The sequence below is a fragment of the Peromyscus eremicus genome, chromosome 13 (genome assembly GCF_949786415.1).
Source record: "Peromyscus eremicus chromosome 13, PerEre_H2_v1, whole genome shotgun sequence".
In the NCBI taxonomy this organism is placed as follows: domain Eukaryota; kingdom Metazoa; phylum Chordata; class Mammalia; order Rodentia; family Cricetidae; genus Peromyscus; species Peromyscus eremicus.
This window is the reverse complement of record NC_081429.1, coordinates 1508715-1533531: the sequence shown is the minus strand read 5'-3', so window position 1 is coordinate 1533531 and position 24817 is coordinate 1508715. Positions and strand designations below refer to the sequence as shown.

The 24817-nt window shown below is 43.6% G+C and overlaps 1 protein-coding gene across 1 annotated transcript in view; it reads right to left on the bottom strand.

The window, feature by feature from the left end:
• LOC131923250 (nuclear body protein SP140-like protein) overlaps positions 1–20315 on the bottom strand; it is a 60337-nt gene extending 40022 nt beyond the window's left edge. The window contains exons 1-8 of the mRNA XM_059278214.1: positions 20157–20315; positions 14033–14195; positions 12959–13127; positions 7006–7086; positions 6577–6660; positions 3685–3789; positions 2906–2959; positions 1586–1651 (exon numbers count right to left, since the gene is read on the bottom strand). Coding sequence (XP_059134197.1) covers positions 1586–1651; positions 2906–2959; positions 3685–3789; positions 6577–6660; positions 7006–7086; positions 12959–13127; positions 14033–14195; positions 20157–20188 — 754 coding nt within the window. The 5' untranslated portion in view covers positions 20189–20315. The remainder of the gene's footprint in view (positions 1–1585; positions 1652–2905; positions 2960–3684; positions 3790–6576; positions 6661–7005; positions 7087–12958; positions 13128–14032; positions 14196–20156) is intronic.
• Positions 20316–24817: the final 4502 nt, after the last annotated feature.

Sequence of the window (24817 nt, the reverse complement as noted above, 5' to 3'; positions counted from 1 at the left end):
TGGATGCAACCACTTTTTCTACTTTTCCAAACAAAAATGTACATATCAGTCAACAGCACAGCTGGGTCATTGTCAAGAGTGTAAGATTCCTAGTTTGGTGAAATTCATATTGAGTGGGATTCCAAAGCCTGCTTCATAGATATGATGCAAAATTGATAATCATTTAGAAAAAGACACTTAGCTTTTGTCTGGGAAGAAGGAATCCCTTAGACCATTACTAAAATCAGATGGCAGGGGGCTATTTGTAAACATATACAAGTTTTAGGAATAAGATTATGTCACCATGTAGATATGTTTGTGATTAACTTTTTTCAAAATCTTGTAAGATTGATTGCTCTCACCCCTCTTCTCTCCTCTCTCTCTCTCTCTCTCTCTCTCTCTCTCTCTCTCTCTCTCTCAAAAGAATACTTCTAATGACAAAGCTGAGCATGTTCAATATTTTAAAAACACAAATAAAAATATGGACATCACTTCTATCCCAATAGCCAAATATAACTAATGCATGCATTTTTGGATGCATCTGTGGATGTGCCTGTATGTGTGTGGTGTGAAGGCCAGAGATCAAAGTCAAGCGTCTTCCTCAGTAGCTCTCCACTGATGATGAGGTCTGACATTAACCAGAACTCACTGAAGTGGCCAGTGTCTAGGCTTGCTGGTGAGCAAACCCGAGGGACCCATCAGTGAGAGATTACAGATGTGTACATCATGCCCGGTGTTTTTATGTGGGTGCTAGTGATCCAAACTCAGGTCCTTAGACTTGTATAGCCAACACTAAACACTAAGGCATCTCACCTGCCCTTCAATGAACATTTGTGAAAATGGACTGTCAATTATTTTTCTATCTCAAAGTATATCTTCTTCTCTAGATAAATAAATAGTTATATTAAAAAGCCTGAATTTATAAATAAAAATGAATGGTTTCATAGGTACATATGTTCACAAATATGTATCTTCTTATCACATGCACATACACACATTTGTACATATACATATGCAGCCTGTTTGCCTCATTCATCCTTTGCAACATTTTTCCAAACCAATAAAAATTTTGTACTGAGGATGACAGCACCTCTGGACCACCACATGTACAAGAAACAAACCACTTGTAAAAGACATTGTAGTATCGGGACCCTTGTTACAGCATCTTAACCCATGTCTTATAGTAGCTATAAAACTTTTGTGGGAGGGTGGAGGTTGCTCAGTGGTTAAGAGCAATTAGTGTATACTCATGAGGACCTGAGTTCAGATACCAACATCCATGTAAAAATACGTATGTGTGCACCTCTAATGCTACTGTTAAGGGACTGGAGACAAGAAGCTCGCTGAGGTTTGCTGACTGACATTTCTCAAGGGAATAAAGTAGAGGGTGAGAGAGCAGCATATTCAGCATCCTGCTCAGGCCTATACATGTGGGTACAAGTATGTGTACCCATATGCACAAGTGTGAATACAACACACACACACACACACACACACACACACATCTCACAGCTCACTTACACACACACACTGTCATGGCTCAGAAACTCACAGGCCACATCCTACTAAACTCAACAGCTATAACTCTGCCCCTCTGCTTGCTTACTTGGTGGTCGTACAGTCTGTGGCCTTCTCCATTTTACTCTTGACCAGTTGTGGCCTTTCTTTTTTCCTTCAAAATAAAAAGAATAAAATTAATCATTTAGAGACATAAAATGTAAATCTCTATGCCTCATATGCCAGCCATATTCAGATACTGTTTTCAAACTTCTGATCCTAGAAATGAGGCAAAATTCTTAACAACTAGTGTAGTCATGTGGAGGTTGGTGGCAGAGCTAAATTTCAGTTGTTCCTGCGTCTTGGGCTATAGCCTTGGGAGGCTATTGAAAAGCACCTTCCTTTGAATACCTTTGAAGAATGGAAAGCTAATTCCTGCTCATGCCTTAGACTGATTGGATGATAAGTGTTAGGGCATGTATCTACTGTGCAAATTCAAGCCAGAGACCATGCTACCCTGGAAGTTGAAGAATGCTCTTAACTTCCATGTAGAGAATCTTTTTTTTTTTAAATCTCCATTCTTGGAGCTGAAGAGATGGCTCAGTGGTTAAAAGCACTGAGTACTCTTCCAAAAGGACGCAGGTTCAGTTCTCAGCACCCACATGGCAGCTAACAACTGCTTGTAACTCCAAGATCTGAAACTCTCACACAGACATAAAATGCAGGCAAAACACCAATGCACATACAATAAAAATAAATACACTATTAAAAAAAATCACTCTGGATGGTGGTAGCACATGCCTTTAATCCCAGCACTCAGGAGGCAGAGGCAGGGGGATCTCTGTGAGTTCTAGGACAGCTAGGACTGTTACACAGAGAAACTCTGTCCCAAAAAAAAAAAATCTCTGTTCTCTAAAGTTAAAGCACGAAACCCATCACATGTTTAATCCAGCACAGGAAGGGCCAGGGTGGGGGTGGGGGAACTTTAAGGAAGCCCAGTAGGATCTTTTTGTTATAGTTTTGTTTTCTCTTGAATTATCCAAATTCATGTGACCATAGCTCTAAGGGAATAGAAAGTCAGTCTAATGATGACAGTAATGGATCATTAATATTTATTAATCTGTGTGTGTTGGTATATAGGATGTGTATGTGCATGTTCATGTGTGTGTATGAGTGCAGCCATGCATGTGCCAGCGCATGCGTGTGAAGATCAGAAGGCAACACCACGTGTCAATTCTTGCCTTGCACTTTGTCTGGGACAGGGTCTCTCTGGTGTTCACTGATAACAGGTTCCAAGGGCAAGGAGGAACTCGGGGAGGTCACCGCAGTCTACCCCATTGTCACACACAATCACAATAATATTTCTAGCAGTAAGTAACTTATCAGAAACACCAAAAGCACATAAATAAACTCTCATTTGTTTCCTTACTTCTCTTCCTCTTGGATTTTCCTGCAGTAGTGTTGTTTCCAGTCTCCACAGTATCTAGAAAACAATGAATGGCAATGAGGGAAGAAATAATGAAGAGAAGTTACAAATCTTGGGACCAATCATACTGCAAAGGCCCTGCTTACATCAATGTTCCCACTGTCATTCCTTCCCTCTTTCTAAAGAACCCAAGGCTACTGAACTGAGAACTAGGAATCCAGGGAGGGCTCTGGTCATTTTGGCCCCCCACCCCCAATGGGACATTTTAAATCTTAACATATTTTTGCACAGATAAAATAAGAATTTTGTAGGAAATTTTCTGGGCAAGCTCTAATTAATTATTGGACATACTTGAGGAATCTGGTTGGAAATACATACTGGGTTGAGAATAGTTGGCCTGAACTCTTTCCTCCTCACCAGCAGTAGGATCACACTTGACAGTGTCCTGCCTAGGGCCCTGACAAAGCAGTGTCATCCAGCTGCAGGTGATCCACCTGCTGTCTTAGGTGGCAGGGAAGAATGGGTACAATTCAGCACATCAAGGGAGCAGTCAAGATAAGTGCCAGTTTTAAGAGTACATTTCTTGTACTTCATCCACATGTGATCAACTGACTCTATCCTTTTAAATGTGACTCTGTAAAGGTTTCTTGCTTCTCTCCAGCTCCCAACAGGCAAATGCAGAGAACTGGATTCAGGGATGGACTGGACCACAAGCTGGAGCCTGTGGTACTCACTGAGCCATGCCTAACCCATGACCCTGTGCAGGCTTATCTATTAGTTACCTGCTCGGCTGCTTCCCATCCTTGCTTCTGGGCCTTCTTGAATGTATGCTGGGGAACACATGACACAGGAACAGGCCTCATTTCCACTTGTGGATTGCTCTGCTCCTGGGCCAACATTGTGGGTGTTGGTTCGTTATTTAATTTAGCAATACTGGGAATCAAACTTGTCCTCACTTGTTCTAGGCAAACAGTCTACCACTGGACTACACCCTCACATGTCCTTTTTGCTTCCTTTTTTTGACATGGTGCTAACTAATTTTCCTGGATGACTTTGAACTCACTCTAGCCCAAGCTAGCCTTGAACTGTGGACTTCTATTGTGACCTTAAGCACCTGACAAATGATCTTTTTATATCTTTATTAATCTACCCCCTATTCTTATTCTTCTGAAATATTTTTACATTCTCCCTTTGTCTGACCTTCAGTTCCTCTTTTCTATTTTTTCCTCCCCTGTCTCGCTCCCCTTGTCAGAACTGCATCTGTGTGATGATTTTAGGGCATGGTCACCATGTCTCTCATGGGACATCAGGTGAGAAGCAAGCTCTCCTGACCTCTTTCTTTATTCACTTGGTGATCTAGTGCTCTGGATAGTAATCCTAACCAAAAAATTGCTGTCCGAGGATCCTGAGACAGACAACTAAGATCCCCACTGTTGTCTGACTACACAGAAAGCTAGATTCTGAAGGAAGAAACGAAAGAGGAGATATTTTCTAGGGAAACAAACAAAAAACAATAACAACTAAGAAACAAGCAAAACCTGCTCTAGCAATCACACCCAGGATCCAATGGAGCTATTCTCTTTCCACCATGTACTTTATTTTCCATTTTTCCATTTTTAATTTGCTACATGTAGCTATAAGTAAAATTTTAAAGTTCTTATCTTCTATGATGAAGAATAAAACTGTTCTTTGAAAATAGTAAAGGATAACTTTTGCTAGTTTTACCAGTTTCAAACCCACCCCAAATTAGCCAATGCTACCTAATCATTAACCATGCTTCTGAAATCTAGCCAATCAGAGGCAGCAACACAAATTTGAAATTTAGCCAATCAGCAGCAGCCATCCTCCAAACGCTTGGGTGATGATCCCATAGCTGCCCGTGCTAAGCACTTCTGCTTTGCCCCTGAACTACCTGCTTCTCAAAGCTCCGGGTGAAATGAGCTGTGGCCACATGCTTTGCACACAGTGTCTCCCAGTCCCACCATGGTCTTCACTTAGCAAGCTTTCAGCTTCAGACATGGGAGTGATGATCTCTACCTTCTAAGTACAGTGTACCCACCAAGATCATCTGAAGACCTGCTGGGAGTGCCCTGTGGGTGTGAATTCTAGACTTCTTGTACACAACTCAGATAGTGTTCCTGAACCACTGCCAAGTGACTCAGTCTCAACAGCAACTTGTTTCATTGTGTTCTTTTTTCTGAGTTATGTTAATTAAAGATACATATGCAATTCGATGTAAAGAAATTACAACTTGATTTGTAGGTACAGCATTTAGCAAAATACTCTCTCTGTGTTTATTCTTGCTTCATCAACTTTTAAAATGTCTTTTTTCTTGTGTCTGTTCCTGGTTCTCCCATTCTTTCTGAATATTGGAAGATAATGACCCCTCCCTCCAATAAGATAGATGGAGAAAAAGGTCTAACAAGTCCTCAAGCCAAGTTGCTCTCAAAAGCTAATAAAGGATCCACCAGGGGGTAGCCAAACTGTGCAAAGATTCTTGGTCCTACTCTGTCTTGGGACATTCACAAAGACACATGGTATCTGGGAAATAAGTCATTTTTCTCACTGTGTATGCAATTTTGAGTCAACTACTGTCATGTTATCAATCACATGTTTCTTTTTAGCCTCCATTTCTCTCAAGAACATCAGTATTCCACACATGACAACACACAGTTTACCGCTATAACCCAGCATCCTCTTTCCATTAATCATGGGGTTATTTTCTCAAAGCCACAATCCACCACGACAGAACTTGCACTTCCCTCTTGTACTCTCATAATGACTCTACCTCTTGCCCCTTATAAATGGCACGGTTTCACTAATGATTCCACCTCACAATGGGGGGACTTCACATGTGTGTCAAGTAGCTCTATAAAACAAGAGAGGGAGTCTCCAGTGTTCCCATGTCCCCACCAGTAACTGTCAGTCCAGACCATTCTCTGGGAAACATTGCTTTCTTTTACAAAACCCCTCAACCTTGAGGTTGAGATCTTTCCACAAAGGAACTCCAGGTTAAGTGAACACAGACGTCTTTCAGAGGTCCTGAAAGGTTCGCCTGTGCATGTCTCTGTACAATTGGTCTGAGTCCTCAGCCCCTGACTAGGTGTGATGCAGGCCCTCATCCCTTCCCAAAGTGCCTTGCTTAATCACGGTAGTCTCTCTATCTCTCCTAAAGGCTCGTTCACGTCTTAGTCCATTCATGGTCTACTTTTGTTTGTTGGCCCCTGTAATGTTGCTTGAGAAGATCAGTGAGTTATCCAGATATTAATTTTCTATGGGATGCTTTGAGCTCTCTGGTGGTAAGAAGAATTCTAAGATGGTTCTCTAAGAGCTTCTTCCATAATTGTGTAAACTATGAACATGATGAGATGTTACTCCTGTGCTTAGCTTAGGTCATGTGGCAGAGCTGGCCTTAAGAGAGAGCAGGCCTCAGGGTAGGCCTGGTCTAACCAAGTGAACCCTTTACAAGCAGGAAAGCTTTTTCAGGCTGGCAGCAAAACAGGAAATCAGAGACTGGAAGCGTGAAGAAGGCTCCAGAGCCTCCTGCTCCCTTCAAGATGGAGGGTGACTCCTGTCTGAGAATGTCAGTAGATCTGGGGAGCTGACAGACCCATGGCAACAACCAATACCAAAGCCATGATCTCAGTGCTACAGCCACAAGGAGCCTTGCTCACCTGCTTCAGGTCTCAGTGGTGATGGGGGTAAGTCATCCTGGGGCTCTTGTCCATCAAACATTTGTTCACAAGAACTACTTCCTTCTGTAGAAAAGAATGAGACTCAGCAGACTCAGATGGCCAAGGGAAATCACAGCAGGAAAATCATCTGAAACAACCAGGAAGGGCTAGCTGGCTTGGTGTCTCCTAGAATGAATGTCTCTGTTTGGGGACTCTGAAGTGGAAGCTGACATGACTCCTTCTCTGTCGCCAGAGGCAGAAGATTGGCCACCTATCTGTTCCCTCTCTGAACATCTCATTCCCCTTTGTTTCTGACCCTTGTTGCTGCCTCTATGATTTCTTCTCTCTGAGACTGTAAAGAACAGGCTCAGGGGAGCACTTTCTCTCTCACAGATTCACTAGCTGACTGGCGAATGAAGGCTCACTCACCTCCTCCGTTGCATTGTGGGAGGCTAGGCACCTCCTCTCCCTGCTCATCATTCATTTGGGAATTTCCAGGACTACAGGATGCTGAAGAGAAACGAGGATACAACAAACCATACAGAGGGACCTCAGTTTGCTCAGGCAGAACCAGGAAGTTTGGGGAATATAAGAAAATAAGGAGTACAAGGCAATAAAATGACAACATGGGCCATGTAACACAAATAGTGGGAAGAGCAAGGCACTGTCTTTCCCCAATAATTACTGCTTCAACATGAATAAAGAATCCACATATTCTACCCATAAGAATCAGGTTATTCCAAACAGGAGTCACAAGTATTTCTCACTCTTTCCCACAAAAGGCAAAGGATCCCAGATGAACCAGGAAATCAAAGTAACTACGAAAGTTTTATACAAACTATTCTCTTGAAGAGCAAGAGAGGCAGATAGGGCATTGGAAACTTTAGGGAGGAAAATGAACTCAATCCTTATGACAACAGGAAGTTGTTGAACTAAAGAGAAGAGTAAGGGATGCCAAGTGCATGTCTGAATGTCTTCTTGTATTGGAGAAAATGAGTTTGATGGAACAAGACTGAATGAGAAAAGGCATCTGAGACTAAGAGCCGTTTCTGTAGTCCTAAGGTAAAAACAAAAGATCTGAGGTGTGTTGGGGGGCACTGGAAAGATGGCTCAGTGGTTAAGAGTGCCTGTTGCTCTTCCAGAGGACTCAGGTTCGATTCCCAGTACTACATGGAAGCTCACAACTATCTGCCATTTCAGATCCAAGGGATTTGACACCTTCTGACCTCTTTGGACAACAATCAAGTATGTGGTATAGATAGATAGATAGATAGATAGATAGATAGATAGATAGATAGATAGATAGATAGATGTTAGATGAGGGCAAAACACTCATACATATAGATTAAAATAAGAGAAAGATTTGATTTGATTTTTCTGTTGGGAAAGAAAAAAATGGACAGGGCTCAGGGGAAGACTGGAAGACTGGTTTACATTGTCATTAACAACCCTGCTTGAGGATGGAGAAATAGTGTCCCACGCTGAAACAGAGACACCAGCAGAGGAGGCAGGCCCACTGTCATTACAGATATCATGTGCAACTTTGCAAGTGTCTCACACTGAAGGTCTTGAAAAACATCTGGATAAAGGAGTCTCTGAGAGAGCTATATGAAGATATTCAGGCCTGCAGATGAGGAAGCCGACAGGCACGTCTGGGGCTTTGAGTTTGGGGATCATTAACTTACAGACGGAGCAGATAAGAATGCCTGGGAGAAACTGATTGCCCTGGTATGTTTTCCAATACCACTTTAAAAGTTGGGGACATCACAATCTGAAAACTCACAGCCAATGCATTCACTTTAGGCCAGAAGTTAGTTTTGGCTAGTAACTCAGTCCCTTCAATGTCTCAATCTGTTTTCTCTCTTCTCTGAAGACAATTTTTTTGCTCTCAGTTTTTTTCTCAACAATTTTATTGTTATTACTATTGTTGTTGTTATTATTGTGTTTATTTGGGGATGGGAGAGTGTCTCACATACCATGACACATACATGGAGGTCACAAAGACAACTTATAGGAATCAGCTCTCTCCTTCTTTCATGTGAGTCCCGAGGATTGAACTCAGATCATCAAGCTTGGCAACAAGCTTGATTTTTAATTCATTCTTCTTTATCTTTTCTCTGTGTGTAGGGCTGATGACTCTCATATACTATCTAGTAGCATCTCCCCTTTACAGAATTTTCTCCACATTTTAAACTCTGCACCTTGTTTCATGATTGAGATTAGCTCTTTCCCCTCACTGCTCTCATTTTGCTAGCCCAGTCTGTTCTCTTTAGTTATATTGCTGTTTCTGATTTTTGCAACTCAAATTTTAATCTAAACATTCCATTTCTGCCATTCCTGTACATTGTTTCATCGTCCTTTTATGTTATCAAAAGGCTTTGTTCACTGTGGACAAAGGAGGAGATTCCCTTGCTAAGTCCTCTTCAAAAGTCTTCCCCAGAGTTTTCTCAATTTCAATTGTACTCTCATGTGCATACTAGCTTAACTAAGGGAAGAGTAGGTTAAGGTGATCAGTCCCCCTCAGCAGTGTACCCCAAAGGGTGATATTAGGATTCCATATCTATTTAGGTAAAACTGGCAATCACTCAGAGCTCCAGTTTTAATAGCTCCATCTAGGGTTCTCAACTTCCCTCTCTTGGTGTATTGTCTGTACTCAAGAAAATCTCAACCAGCCTGAATTTAGATTTCTATACTGCTTGTGTCTCCTGAAAAAAATTCAAAAATTGAACATTTGGCCATCTGTGAGGAGGGGTGGGAGAGAAGAAAAGAATGGATGATTGAAAGGATGGATAAATGGATAGATAGGTGGATAGATGGGTAGATCTATTGTCAGGTGGATGACTGTATTGGTATGTGGGTGAGTGAATGGATGAATGAATGGATAGATGCATAGACTGGCAGTAGATGAATAGCTAGATGGTTGTACATGAGTGAGTGGATTCTTGGATGATGGATTGGTGAACAAGAAAGGGAGTAAAAGTAATGGAGGGTCTTCTCTGTGACGACGGAAATAAAGCTACTTAGAGAATAGGTCATTGAAATCTGTATCACCTTCTGTACTTCTGATATTCCTCCTGCAACCATTTGGAAAGAAGGTTCCTGGGTCATTGAAGAGAGAAAAAAAAATGAACGACAGTTGGTAATGGCCTGAATACATACCTGATGTGAATAGGTTGGACTCTGACAGAGTATCAAGTCGCTGCCTAAGAGCGAGCATGTTTGCACCTCCAAGATTTGCCAACCTCTTAGATCAGCTCGCCTGGCCCCGTCTCCAACACCACCTTCCCACATTGCTGTCTCTACATCTATATCGTGCATCTATTTACGGAGCTTATTGATTTGACTTTCTCTTGTTAATTGTTGCCATATCTTCCCATTTCTGTCTTTTTCTCTATATACAAGGTTTTACCTCTTCTCCAATCATCTATTTTTTTTTTTTTCTTTTCGAGACAGGGTTTCTCTGTGTAGCTTTGCGCCTTTCCTGGAACTCGCTTTGGAGACCAGGCTGGCCTCGAACTCACAAAGATCCGCCTGCCTCTGCCTCCCGAGTGCTGGGATTAAAGGCGTGCGCCACCACCGCCCGGCTCATCTATTTATTTTTATATCCACTTCCATTACATTTCTCCTAATGCCCCATTTCATTGTTCCTATATGATCTCTAGCGAGTATGTTTAAATTTTCCCCTTTCTTATCCAACTCCATCCTGAGACTGCATTCATGTGACACATGATAATATTTTAGTCCAGAACGGACCACATTATAAGACAGACATCACATAGGCTGATATGACCAGTGACTTGATCGTTGGGATCTACAGTGTCAACGCAATAAAGAACTCACCTTATGGCACATTTCTCAGAAATTCATCACCATTGTTAAGTGACACATGACTATATATAAAACCAGATTGATTTCGATAAACTCAAGTCTGCTTAGGAATCTCCTAACCGTGCTGCTAATCTTCATTTTTATGACTTTGTACTCTTTAATTACCCAGGAGCACATCTATTAAGAACTCACCCTTCTTCCCTTTTTGTCTCCCACTGGGGACAGCGACCACAAGCTGAACAAAAGCGTGTGTGCGTGGAGGGGTGTGTGTATGGAGGAGTGTGTGTGTGTGTGTGTGTGTGTGTGTGTGTGTGTGTGTGTGTATACCTCTTGGGAATGGTGAGGAGAGAAGGGTAAAGACAAGAAAACAGTATCAGTGAGATAATTTGTAATCTAAAAACATAATCACCTTCCCTAACAAGTCCGGGCAGTCTGGGCCTCTCTTCAACATCTCTTCCATTCATCCTCTGAGGAGTTCTGTGGCTGTTGGAAACTGAAGAGAAACATGATAATGACCAATCAGACGTGATGAGACAGAAACCTCCAAGCACTCTTTCTGAGTTCTGGCGCTCAGCACTTCACTTCATCTGAGACACTCACACCCACCCACCCAGAGCCTTGCTCTGTCTCTTTTCTCTCTGCTCACCCCTATTACTTTCTTCTCATCTTTTGGTCCCCAATGCTGTTCCTCTACAATTCAAAGCATTGCACATGCCTCAGTCCTTTTCTTCCTTGTTGACTCAATGCTCTTTAGCACATCCTACTGCATCTCTGAACTTCCTTTGGCTCTAGAGTGCTTATCTCCGTGTGACAGGCTCCAATTCTCTGTGTGTTTTTCCTTTGTATCAGGTTTGGTACACTCCTCAGGTCCCTAAGTTCTCCCATGAGAACTCTGTTCAGTGATCCTGGCCACCCAGAACTTCTGCAAGTCTCACACAACATCACCCCAGTGTGTCCTGAGGGATGCTATCCTTTGCTCCTGCTTGACTTTGGTCTGACAAAGTTACATACATCTATGCATCTACTTTACATATAAAATGGAATGAAGCAAAATTTGTCCCTCTTAACTTGTAAGCTTGTGGAAATAAATGAATTGAACTGCAGAAACACCTTTAATAACCACTCAATGTAAAAACAAGATTCTGGCAAGCTATAACCAGCCTGCTCAAGGCTTGAGTGGGTGCTGAACCTCGGCTGGGTTGCTGTTTCCTTGCAAAGTAGGTAATAGAAGTAGACATGAACCAGTGAGAAAGGGGAAAAATCAATCAGGAATCTCAATTGTGAGTCGAGCTACATCTCACAGTTACACATCCAGGTGCACAATGGACTCTGGTTTCTGTGCAACCTGCTAGCCCTACCGGTATCCTGTAAAGTTAGAGACAGACAGGGAGTCAGGAGGTCGCAATCATGGTTTGTATCTCTTCAAAATTGTCAGAGGACAGTGAAAGCCAATTTCAGATTAGAGCAAAGGCAGAAAATGACAGAAGAGCAGAGGGTTCTGGAGGAGAAAGACAGTTTTAGAGAGACAGGATGGAGGGAGGGAAGGAGGGAGGAGTGAAGAGAAGGAGGGAGGGGGGAAAAGCCAACATCTTTCAATGATGCAGGAAAGAAGAAAAAGGGAGGAATGTAGGGAGAGAGAGAAAAATAGAGAAATAGAGAGACTTGCTTGAATTGAGTCAGGGAAGACATTCTGGTTATAGAGAAGTACTGTCCTGAAGAGGAAGCAGTGCTCCCCTAGGCAGGATGGGCAGGGTGAAATGAAAACCTGCTTTCTGAAAGCGAACATAGGAAGTGGCTGCCAGTGACCCCCAGGTGGCAAGTGAGGAGTGAAACACCAACTCCAGACCTTCAGAGCTGCATTTCAAGGTGACCAAGTGATACAGACGGAGAGACCTGACCCAGGGATCATGAGGGGAAAAGGAAAAGAAACCCAAAAAACATAGAAACATCCTTCACAGTCAGTGTGATGCGGATGCACCTTCTGGAAAGGAAAGTCCTTTAGAGGAAAGGGAGCTGGAAAGGTGAGGCCACCGGGGACCAGCGGGAGCTACAGAGGCTGCTCTCTGCCCACCTGATGACTTCACATTCATGCAACACGCCAGCCCTGTGGTTCTAAAAGTCCACCCTCTTTTCACACTCTAAGTTGACATGCGCTGCCCTCTCTGGTGCCTGGGCCCAAGCTGGGCTTTCCTTGTGATTTCTCTATTCTTCAAAGAAGGAAGTTGATGTAGGACTCTACCAAATGATACATTTTCTGATACAAGGAACATATTTTTATTGTTGGATATGTCTGCAATTATCAGAGAAACCACTCCTTTCTAATGAAACTCACCATTCATAGTTTGTTTTACAGCAAGAAACTCTGTTACTTGGCCTATGTGTAAGCTCCTGACTACATGGGCCACGTGTGTTTCCTACATTCCCCCTGTGCTTGGCATGCCATAGTCCCTCAGTAAACTATACGTCAACTGTCAATGAAAAAAAATGAATGAGAGAGTGAATGAGTGAATGAAATTGTCTTGAATTCCATGAAGCAGGTGAGAGCTATAGTTACCATCTAGGAAGTGCCTCATAGTCTCCTTTAAGTCTGGGTAGGCCTTCAGATGCATTTTGCTGAATATCACTTCCAGAAGCGACAGGCTAAACTTGTTCTGTAGGTCACTAAGGATGTCATACACCACTCTGCCCACCGGGACCAGGTTTTGACACCTTTCTTGAGAATCCTTAAAAATATTGAATGAAGAATTATGTCACAATGGATTTATGGACTATAAGAGGCTTAGACTGGTTCAAACACCATTTGATTTCCTGTGAAGTGTCTGAGTTTTACATACATCAGGTGACATTTTACATGTCCTCCCTGTAATAACGGACCCTTGTTTATCCAGAGCAACTCTGATGTTGACACACAGTTGACAGGAAAGAGTAGTTCTGAAGAATGATGGTGTGTCTGTAAGAGCCAGGCCAAGATGCTCCACTGTTGCCCTAACAGGCCATGAGAGGCTGTCTGGGGACCAGACAGTAACTCCCTGGAGACTGACCTGGTCTGCAGGGCTCAAGGCAACAAAGTGAGCATCCTGGCCGCAGGGCAAAGACAACGCACAAAGGAGAGAGGACTTGTCTTCCTTATCCCCAGGGGACCCCATCACCGTCCTTTACTACATTCTAGGGCCTCAGTGGTGCCTGAAGAACAGGAACAATTTGGACAGACAGAAGTGAGCATGATTTCCGGTTCTATTCTCACACAACCCAATTGCCTGTGACTTTGGAAACTCGCAGGCTCCGGGATTTGGAATAAGTAGGCTTTGTAAGGAAGCACTGCTTGGATGTGTCCACTCGCGTTCTAGTTTCTTTAGTCACATTGCACAAGGAAACCTGAGGTGCTCCGCCCTTTAGTGCATTCCCACTTCCTATACCCTCTGCTGTCACCATGTACCTCAGCCCCGCTTACAGCAGAGATGGATATGAATGTTTCCTGTAATGTCCGCTTCTCCTCTCATTTTTGTCTTCCAAGAAGTGAAGGTCCCTCCTCCCTGGAGGCCCTTCAGCCGTTGACTGCACCCAGAGGTTCAGCATAACACAGCGGGGCAGGCTTACTGTCAGGGCTGAGTTCGTTCTCCTCACTTACCTGAAACTTCTGCTCAGAGATGAAGCCGCGGTCTCGGAGGCTCATGAGGAAAGGAAACGGCTTTGTGATGGCGCATGCGATTTCTACCTTATTTTCATGGAAGTGCTTGAACATGCGCTCATAGTTGGCCATCTCCTCTTTGCTCTGGTCTTCTGTGGTTGCCCTAAGGGATAGATTCCAGGGAGAAGTAGAAACTGGTTTACAAGAGGGTACCAATGGCTGGATAATTTCTGGTATGAAGGATGGTCCACTAAAAGAAAAAATTTGAAGTAAAAATTGAAACTTTAAACATCTAAAATAGTGATGCAATTTGTGACACTTTGGGTTTTGTTTGTTTGAGATAGGGTATCACCTGTAATCGGACTTGCCTGGAACTTGCTATGTAGACCAGGCTAGCTAGCCTTAGAGATTCACCTGCCTGAGTGCTGGGATTCAAATCATACTCCACCAGGCCCAACATGATGATCAGTTTTAATTGTCAACCTGACACATTCTAAAATCATCCAGGATTGTATGAGCCTTAATAAAGGATTGTCTAGACTAAGGTGGTCTATGGGTATGTCTATCCAGGGTTGTCTTCATTATGCTAATTGATAAGGGAAGATCCAGCCCACTGTGGGCAGCACCAATTCCTAGATAGGGGATCCTGGGAAGCATTAAGTGTAGGGAACAAGTTGAGCACTGACAGGCATACTTGCATTCATGTCCCTCTGCTCTTGACTGTGGATATGACCAGCTGCTTCAAGTTCCTGCCTAGACTTCCCTACAATGATGGACTGTCACCCAGACCCAGGAGCTAATAAGTTCTTCTCCCCCAAGATGCTTTATGTCAGGGTATGTTATCGCAGCAACAGAAATAAACCTGGAAGACAACCTCTAGACTGCTGGGTCAAAGGAAATGTCAAAACAATAATAGTAAACAAAAGCAACCGCACACCCTCTGCTTCCCGTTCATGTGTGAAAAAAACTGATAAGTAGTTGATCCAGGACTGAGAAAACATTCTGCCTGCACACACGCTCTGTGGCTTATCTTCCATTGCTCCACATGCTTTCTTCTCTACTCCTTGTTCCCCACCTCCTTGCAGTGATGGGGGCTCTCTAGCCGCTCAGAACCAGCACTTATTAACCGTGCTGTCCTCTGCTACCATGCCTGACATCTCCGGTGGCAGCTGCTCCCTGCCAGAGACAGAGTCCAGGGAGAGGATCCTCTAGGGAAGGAAGGCTGCCAGAGACAGAGTCCAGGGAGAGGATCCTCTAGGGAAGGAAGGCCCAGAAGCCCAGTGAGACATGGGAGTTGTTTGTTCATGTTGTCGACTCCATTCTGGTGGACAAACGGAAACAAATTATGATGTACAGTACAATGACAGAAGCAAGAGGGCTGGACGTAGTCTGAGTGCCTGTAGTCATGGTACCCTGGCACCTGAAGCAGGAGGACCATCATGGCCTACACAGCGATTTACTTTCTCTTTAATTTTACTTAGTATTAGTACTGTTATAGTATTAGCACATGTAGCTGGCAGAGGACAACATTGTGGAAGTTGGTTCTCTCTTTTCACTCTTTCCTGAGTTCTGGGCATCAAACTTAGGTTGCCTGGCCTGCCTGGGAAGCTCCTTTACCCACCGAGGCACTTACCTAGTGATTTCAAGGCTGGCCTGGGCTATATAAAAAGACTCTGTCTCAAATAATGGGGAAAAAAAAGATCAATACCAGCAAATTTCTACCACAAAATAAATGGCAGGATGGCTGGTGAGAAGGGTCAGAGGGTAACAGTGAGTGTCCTCGAGTATAATGACCTGAGTTCAGAAACCCACAGGGTAGGAGAGAGACAGCTCCTGCTAGTGGGGGAGGGGCGAGTAAAAATGGGATACATATGTGTGAAGATGCCACGATGAGACCGTTATTTTGTATGCTAACCTAAATAATTAATTAAAAATAAAACTAAAAAAATTAAAATAGGGCACATCTTTCTTTTTGCCTTTTGCTTACTTTAAAATTTTATAATTTTTTTGAAAATTTCATACATGAATACTGTATTTACCTCATTTCTACTCCTCTCTTTTCCTCTCAAGTCCCCCCATGCTTTCCTTCCCCACGCCCCCCCAATACCTTCTTTAATTATTATTACGTGTATATTTATACAAATACAGAGATAGAGATAGAGATAGAGAGATGACAGATAGATAGATAGATAGATAGATAGGACAGACAGATAGATAGATAGATATGACAGATAGATGGATATGACAGACAGACAGATAGATAGACATGACAGATATATAGATAGATATATAGATATATAGATAGATAGATAGATAGATAGATAGATAGATAGATAGACAGACAGATAGATAGAATCTGCTGAGTTCATTTAGTGTTGTTCCTATGCATATGTGTGTAGGGCTGAGCATTAGGGACTGGATAACCTAACTCTGTTATCCAGTTGTCCCTGGAGAATATTGACTGATTCTCCATTTCTCAGCAGCCATTAATTGCTTGTGGCTCTTCATCTGGAGGTGGGGCCTTGTGAGACGTGCTGCATACCGGCACATCAGCTGGTGCTGTCACTGAGGGTACAGCTTTTTTTTTTTTTTTTAAGCATTTAAAATGCCACCTAAATGCTAAATAATTGAGAATGGAGACTCTCAGGGTATAGCCTGAGGAACCCTGACATTGCTCAGGGCTTTTTCAGATGTCTCTGAGGATGAACTATTCTCAGACTAATACTGAGATACCATGTGCCCCTTATCTCTCTCCTCCTCCCAAAAGTGTTCAGTGGAATTCTCCGAGGCTCCCTGGGCTGTGCCATCACAGCAGATGGAACACGGAGGTAAACAGGGCAGTCTGGTGACTCTGCCTGAGCAGGAGAGTAAAAGCATTTGCAAGAAGGTAAAGCAAGATTACATCCTCGCCTTTATTTTCATTTTAGAAAATACTTTCCATAAAAATATGTTACTTGTGATAATGATAAATCCATTGCTACTACTTTTAAGAACAAATATTCTAAATGTCTGAAGTGTTAATTTATAATTAATGGTAAATCTCATTAGATTTAACCCAAAAAGCTAGCTTTGGAGGTTCTCCATAAGTTTTAAGGGAAGAAAAGGGGGTGGGGGTATGTGATTACGCACATCTTTAATTCCAGCACTTCGGAGGCAGAGGCAGAAAGATCATCATGAATTCAAGGCCAGCCTGGTTTACATAGTGAATTCCAGGCTAGTCAGAGCTATACAACAAACAAACACAAAGGTATCAAAGTTATTTGATACCAAAAATCTTGAGAAGTATTGTTTCAAAAAGAACCTATATTTAACATGTAATAATATAACAAAACTATACAATAATTTTTATCTTAAACCTAAGGAGGTCTTGTGTGTGTGTGTGTGTGTGTGTGTGTGTGTGTGTGTGTGTGTGTGTGTGTGAATGTGTGGATGTGCTCATGTGCATGTGCCTGGTGTGAGGGGACCAGTCACTCTCACCTTCTTTTTTGAGACAATGTCTCTCACTGAACCTGAATATCATTCATTCAGCCAGATTAGCTGGCCAGTGAGCTCCAGGGATCCAACTGTGTCCGTTCCGCTAACTCTAGAGTTAAACACACACACACACACCAGTGCATCCAGCTTTAAGTGGGTTCTAGAGATCTGAGCTCAGCTCCTCATACATGAACTTGAGTGAAAACTGGAGTTAGAGCTGAATTATTTCACAGAAATAATTTAAACAGTTCAGTCTCACACTTGATGCTGCGACCCAATTAGAGACATGCAGCAAATTCATCAGAAACCCAAGAGTGCCTACAAATGCCACAAAATAATAAGCAGTGGGGGCGGGGGGGGGGGGAGACCCACATTGTTTAGCAAGAACAAGAGACACAGATGTAAAAGTTTCTTCAAAAATCATTCCCAAGAAGATCCCCAGAATCAATCTCTAGTACTGCAAAAAAAAAAAAAAAAGAAAGAAAAGAAAAGAAAACAAGGTTAAAAAAAAAAGTAATGAAGGAAGTAAAAAAAAAAGATTCATAAAATGCTTGTTGACTAAAACCAAAAGACATAAAAAGAAAGGAAGGCCAAAAAAAGGAAAATCAAAGTGTTTACAAACACGGTAGCCGTGGCCCTGTATTCATAATCAGTCCAAATGCGAACGGTCTGCATGTGACAATTAAAACAGAAGACACTTGAAAACAGCAACTAATATTGTAAATAAAAGAGAGCCACTTTGGAGCTGGTGAAATGGCTCAGTAGATAAAGGCCCGGCATGGAGTCTAAAGGAGGACCCGAGTTTGATCCCCAAGACAGACATGGTGGAAGGAGAGAACCAGCTTCCTCACGTTGTCCTCTGACCTCAACATACACACTGCGGCACTTGCACGCATACAATAAATGAACGCAATTAAAAAAAAAAAAAACTGTGGGTGTAGACAGGTAAAAATGTGGCGCTTTCTCCTGCATCTAAAGCCCTGAAGTTAAAAACAAAACAACTAACCCTGAGACACAACAAAGGCCTAGGGGAAATGAACAGCACTAAATGTGTAGATCAGAAGCTGAGAGGGGTCCATATGAAAACCTTCTGAAGAACTAGGAAAAATAAGGAAAGCAATTTCATCCCAGTGAAAACAAAAGATACGATAAAAATTCAAGTAGAAATCCATAAAATTAAAGTAAGTTAGCATTATACTTACACCAAAGCGGTATGATTATATATCACACCAAAAACTACTCCTTTGATCAATAAAGTTACTATCTTTATCTTTTTTTTAAACTATATCTCCAGTCAATCTAACAAGGAAAAGACAAACAAACAAAAAGACACAAGCTGTAAATTCCTCGGACATGAAAGGACAGCAAAGACTAAATAGAGCAGCTATCCCTATATCTGCAGATTTGATAACAACAACAATAACAACAAAAATGACCAAATGTCTTAAAAAACAGAAACTACCAAAACTCATGCTCTGAGAGACAGATCGCCTGACAGGCTTGTATTAGAGAAATGGAGCCAGTAATTAATACCACCCCACTCCCCAAAAAGACAGCAAGCTGTTGGTATCACTAGTGGATTTGACCAAATTTCACTGGAGAAACAATGCTTTCTCAGGACTTCTGCAGGACCAGAAGTAGCATTGACTAAGTCTCTGTTAGAGGATGATTAGCTCCATACACTTATGTCTTATTTGTTCTATTTTCCTTTCTAATTATGTATATATGCGTCTGTCTCGGGTGTGTTTCCTGCATGTAAGTGCAGTGCCTATGGAGGACATAAGGGGACGTCTGATCTCCTGGAGTTGAAGCCAGAGGCCGTTGGAAGCCCCAGGGTGGGTGCTGGGGACCCAACCCATGCCCACTATTAAAGCAGTATGAATCCTTAACCACGGGGCCATCTCTCCAGTCCCCCCTCAGTGTGTATGTGTGTGTCTCTGTGTGTGTGTGTGTGTGTGTGTAAGATAATTTCGATCCATTTCTAATCAACTATGTAACCAGCACAGATTAAAAAAAAAAAAAAGGGTTAAAAACAACACCCACTCCCCACCTGCTTCCCTTAGTCATTGGTCCCCATCACCTTTCACTTCCTCCATTTGAGCGCTCTAACTCCTGAACTGACTAAGCCACACAAGTGGGCTCAGAGCTCAACTGTCCTCAGCTGCAGACTGAGAAAAGCTTGGCAACAGTCAAAATCAGGTTTGAACTTTTTATAAATGATCATTTTTAGACAGAGTTGCCTGTTGTTTGTTTGTTTGTTTTTCGAGACAGCATTTCTCTGTGAAACAGTCTTGGCTGTCCTGGAACTCACAGAGATCCGCCTTCCTCTGCCTCTGAGTGCTGAGGCTCAGAGTTGTCTTTTAGAATGATAATTAGGAAGAGATGAGAGGTGAGAGTCCCAATGAACCAGCCACTCCAGCAGGAGCTCCCAGGAAGTCCACAGTGTCAGCCCAGCTATGGGACAGGAGCAAGGAAAGGAAGTGAGGAGAGCTGAGATGTAGTGAAAACTGCTTATCCCAGTTCTTAATTTCCTGTGATCTCGTTGTCTCACATGTCTGTGGACTGTGGGCCCGGCCCGGGCGGTCCTAGTAGCACATATAAACATTAATCTCAGCAGAGACACGGGACAAGGAGAGGGGAAAGGACTTACCTGCTGCTGGATCCATTGTCCCCTCCTGCCATCCCCTACACAGCCTCGAGGGTGCCTGAACTTGGCTCAGGGAGAGTGCAACACCTTTGAACCTCTGGAAAGTTCAGAGAGAACTCTTCAGGGCCCTCTGAAGAGGAAGAAAAAGAAAGTGAAATTGCTTAGCTGTGACGTGGCTGCACTCACACACTGTTTGTTCCCAGTCACAGAATCTCCCACCCCCACTGTCCTCCTACCAGCCGCTGCCCCAGAGGGAGGAGCAAAGACAGCCCAAGTCCCCAGAAACCTGGGACCCCTGGTTCACTCCAAGGAAAGGTGGAAGAGCCTGTTCCAGCTAAGGGCTCAGAGCTGTCTGGGGCGAGGTGGCTGCAGAGTATGGGGAGGAAGTGGCTCCTTTGCCCTTCCTGGGGTGCCTGGAAGGACAAGGGAGAGTGGGTTGTCTGCAGTCTCTCAGACCTGTGGCTGTCCTGGCACCCTAGTGAGCCAGAACTAGGGGAGCTGGACCTGATATTTGAGCCTCAGACTAGGAAAAGTCAGAAGGTGTGGTGGCCTCATAAAGTGTTTGGAGCTTCTGAATGTAGCCAGAAGCAAGAAAAAAACTCTCCTCTGCCTCCTCCAACCAAGGGCAAGTGCAGAGAATCCAGGCAGAACAGGTTGAACAAGTGTGCCCTTGACAGCTAGGCAGCAAAGGGCTTCAGCAATTTCACAGAGGTGTTGAGAACAAGAGATTTCTTGTAGGATGAGGAAGGGGTTCATAGCCCATCAAGGACAGTACAGTTCTGGAGGATGGGTGCATACATTTATTCCGCATATCTTTTTCATTTACACCTAACCCTCATTCTGTAAATTAGAAAACTAGTTTGAAGTGGAAAGGTAAAGAAACAGGAGTAAAAATGCAAATAAAACAAACAAACAGACAACAGACATAAGACTGGAAATACAAGCAAAGCATGGCGTCAAAGACAAGGTGGACGGGGCCGAGGGCCTGTGCAGAGTCCAAGACTGACCTCCGCTAAAGAGGAAAACTACTGACCTGCAGTAACAGGTCCCAAGAGGACAGTGAAGAGCAAACGGAACCACACACCAAAAAGGATGCTTTCACATGGGTGAGACTTAGCCGTGTAGCAGCCAATCTGTGGTTACCCAGGGCTGGAGTCCAGGAGAGGCTTTTTGTCAAGAACAGGGAGATTTGGTGGGGAGGGATGGCTCGTGTCTTCATTGTGGTATGATTATATTTGGTGAAATTCACCAAAATCATCACTTTAGATGAATGCATTTTACATATCTATAAAACTGTGCTAAAATATATAATCCTAATAGGCTCTCACTTGGTGTGAATTACCAGGTGAGGTTTTACCATTTTTACTGTATTCTTGAGTATGTTTGGCATAGAATGAGCTCTTTTGTCCTGATTTACATCTGTCTGATGTAATCATTTCTCCTGCTTTAAGGGTTCTTGGGGTGGGGTATTTTTCTGACACACGAGCATGCTCGAGCGTACACCCTGTATTAACTTGGACTTGCCTTGTTCCCCTCCTCTCTCGTCCTCATCCCTGGGACAGTCTGGGTCAAGCCTGCTGCTCTGACTGCTTGGCTGGAATGGTGGTGCCTCCATAGAAAGTGCAGAGGGGCTCTCTCCTGTGTGGCTAGCCTTGGTTCAAATCTAAAGCCACTGAGTCCTCATGGGTGTCCTGGGAGGGGATTCTTTGTGGGTCAATACATTTGGGAAATATTAGACAGGGTTACACAGACCTCTCAACTGAAGACTTCTCAGGCTCATTAGGGATCTTTAAAGGGCTGTGCAACACCTGCCTCCCAGTCTTCACCTGCAGGTGATTTGGTGGTGGTGGCCGCGGTGGCGGCAGCGGCGGGGTGGGGTGGGCGGTGGGGTGGGGTGGGCGGTGGGGTGGGGGTTCACTTGCTTGCCTTTTATTTCAATTTTTTTCCCCATAGTTATCCGGACAAATTCTAGGCATTTCAAACATGTCGGCTCTGGTTAGTGTTGTTGTTGTTGTTGTTATTTTGAGAATTCTAGCAAATTTATTCAGTATAACCTTCACCAGAATCCAGTTTGAGAACATTTCAGTCCTCCAAAAAGATTAAAACGAAGCCACTAGGGAAATAGAGACGGGTTGAAGAGACAGTGGAAACCCCTTCTCTTGTTCTCCAGTGCTGCTCCTTAGCCTCCCCCGCCTGTCACTCCACTCCAGAAGGATCTGGATTCCGAGCAGCGCCCCTGCAACCCAAACTACTAACCGTGCTGGGGAGCCGGACAGGCTCCCGTCGGAGGGGCGGGGGCAGCGGCAGAAGTGGCGCCCTGGGCGCTGCCGGGCTTTCTGCTCTGTGTGCTGAGATCACTTTCGGTTTTTGTTTTCTGGAAACCTGACGCGGCGCGGCCAGGGCAGCAGGACTTCCCGACTGGACCCGGAAGGCATCTCCCCGCAGGGTCCAGCATCTCCTTCAGAGATTCCTGGCCGCGTTAGGGAACCGGGAGACAGCCCGGCATCCAGGTGCGTTCTGCTCTTGGTCTCTGCAGCGCTGGACTCTTTATTCTTGGGGACCAGCTTTTCTCTGCTGGACCTTAGGGTCCCCAGGCTCTCTCTTTGCAAAGTACTGTTTTCCAGAGACTCGGAGAGGTTGCCAAGGACCTACTAGGAGGTGGATAAGAGGGGGAGGGAGGACGTGCGGGAGAAGCTAAAACAGGGTTCCTTTTCTGAAAGTTAAAGGCTGTTGGGGATCGTGTCCTGTGCTTGTGCCAGAGGTTAGGCCCTGCATGTGCCCAGGGTGGGCAGTGCCTTCAGCATCTACCAGGAATTGCCTAATTTTGAAGCTAATGGGAAAGAAAAAGTAAGGAGTCTCCTTACTTCTCTGTAGCATGTCATGAACTTTTTCTTTCTTTCTTTCTTTCTTTCTTTCTTTCTTTCTTTCTTTCTTTCTTCCTTCCTTCCTTCCTTCCTTCCTTCCTTTCTTTTCTTTTTTTGTAAATTCTTTGTCGTTTCCTTGAAATACATTCCTGTGCATGAAAATTCAAAGGGATTCATATTTTAGAGCTCATGACACTGATTTCCAAGTGAGGCACAGAACACTTGAGCTGGTTTACATTTCTACTATTATTAGGGATTGTGGCTACTGTTTTCTCTCTAGGTCACTTTGATATGTCAAGTTGTTCCCACTTTTCTGGCTACTCCCACTTAACACATTTTAATGCACTTATTATACATGTGGCTTATTTTATTGATTGTTCATGTTTGAGCTTTGTCTTTCCTACTAGGTGTTTCCCTTTTCCTAATTTATTTGTAAGACCCCTTAACATAATAAAAACCCAAATGCAGGTATCTGTGAGATAGAGTTTATTTTTTTTCTCCCTGTTTTTATTTCAAGACAGTTTCACTGTGTAGCTCTGGTTGGCCTGAAACTTACTATGTAGACCAGGCTGGCCTCAAACTCAGAGATTATGAGCCATTTTGTCAGGCTTGAGATACAGTATCTTGCACAGTGAGACAGGCTGTAGTGTGCCATTGGCTTCCTTGGGCTTGGTTACTTAACCCCTCTGGGGCCTGGTTTTCATCCTTTGGAAACTGGCAGATGATGAAGGAGAACGCTGACACTGTCTTAGTCTGAATGCTGCTATATAGTAAGTCATCCTAAACAGAGCACAGCGCGTGTATGTGTCCGTTCTGGTCTCCCCCTCCCTCCCCACCATGAGTTTAGTCAACAACTTTCCCTACCACCTGTCCTCAACTGCCAGGAAGGCTGTGGATGGCACTTCATTCTGCTCTACGGTACTGCTGTGGCTTCTGCTTCTTCTTCTTCTTCTTCTTCTTCTTCTTCTTCTTCTTCTTCTCCTCCTCCTCCTCCTCCTCCTCCTCCTCCTCCTCCTCCTCCTCTTCCTCCTCCTCCTCCTCCTCTTCCTCCTTCTTCCTCTTCCTCCTCCTCTTCCTCTTCCTCCTCCTCTTCCTCTTCTTCTTCCTCTTCCTTCCTCTTCCTCCTCCTCTTCCTCTTCCTCCTCCTCCTCTTCCTCTTCTTCTTCCTCTTCCTCCTCTTCTCCTCCTCCCCCTCTTCTCCTCCTCCTCCTCCTCCTTTTCCTTCTCCTTCTTCTTTCCTCAAAAATTTTTCCTGCCAAGTTTAAGGAATTTGGAAATTAGTTGAAAGGAACAGGACTGCTTAATTTGCCACTGGGATTAGATTCCTGGAAATAACACTAATTACAGTTTAATATTCTATTTAACGAAAGATGAAAGGGGCATCTTTGTTTGCTTTGTATTTAAAAAAAAAATCTTTAGTGTCAGCAGGGGATGTAGCTCAGTGACAGGGCATTTACCAAAGACACACAGGGGCTCAATCCCCAGTACTGCCAAACAACAAGGACACCCCCTAGGTGACTGCACCGTTTACCAGGGCTTCCATTTTTACAACACTTTGCCAAGACTGTCACCTGGAAGTTTTCGTCCTGTTATAACCGACTGGTTATTTTCTCATGGTCTTGAAGTGATTGATTTTTATCCTATAGGTATGGAAGAAGGCACAGGTCTGTCCTGAGGAATGAAACGGTTCACAAATCCAAACACTTTGACCAATCCTATTTTCCACATCCTTCCTGATTTTATTTTGTGTTGCTTGTTTGTGTAAAAATGTGTGAGTTTTGTGTCTAAATATGACCAGGT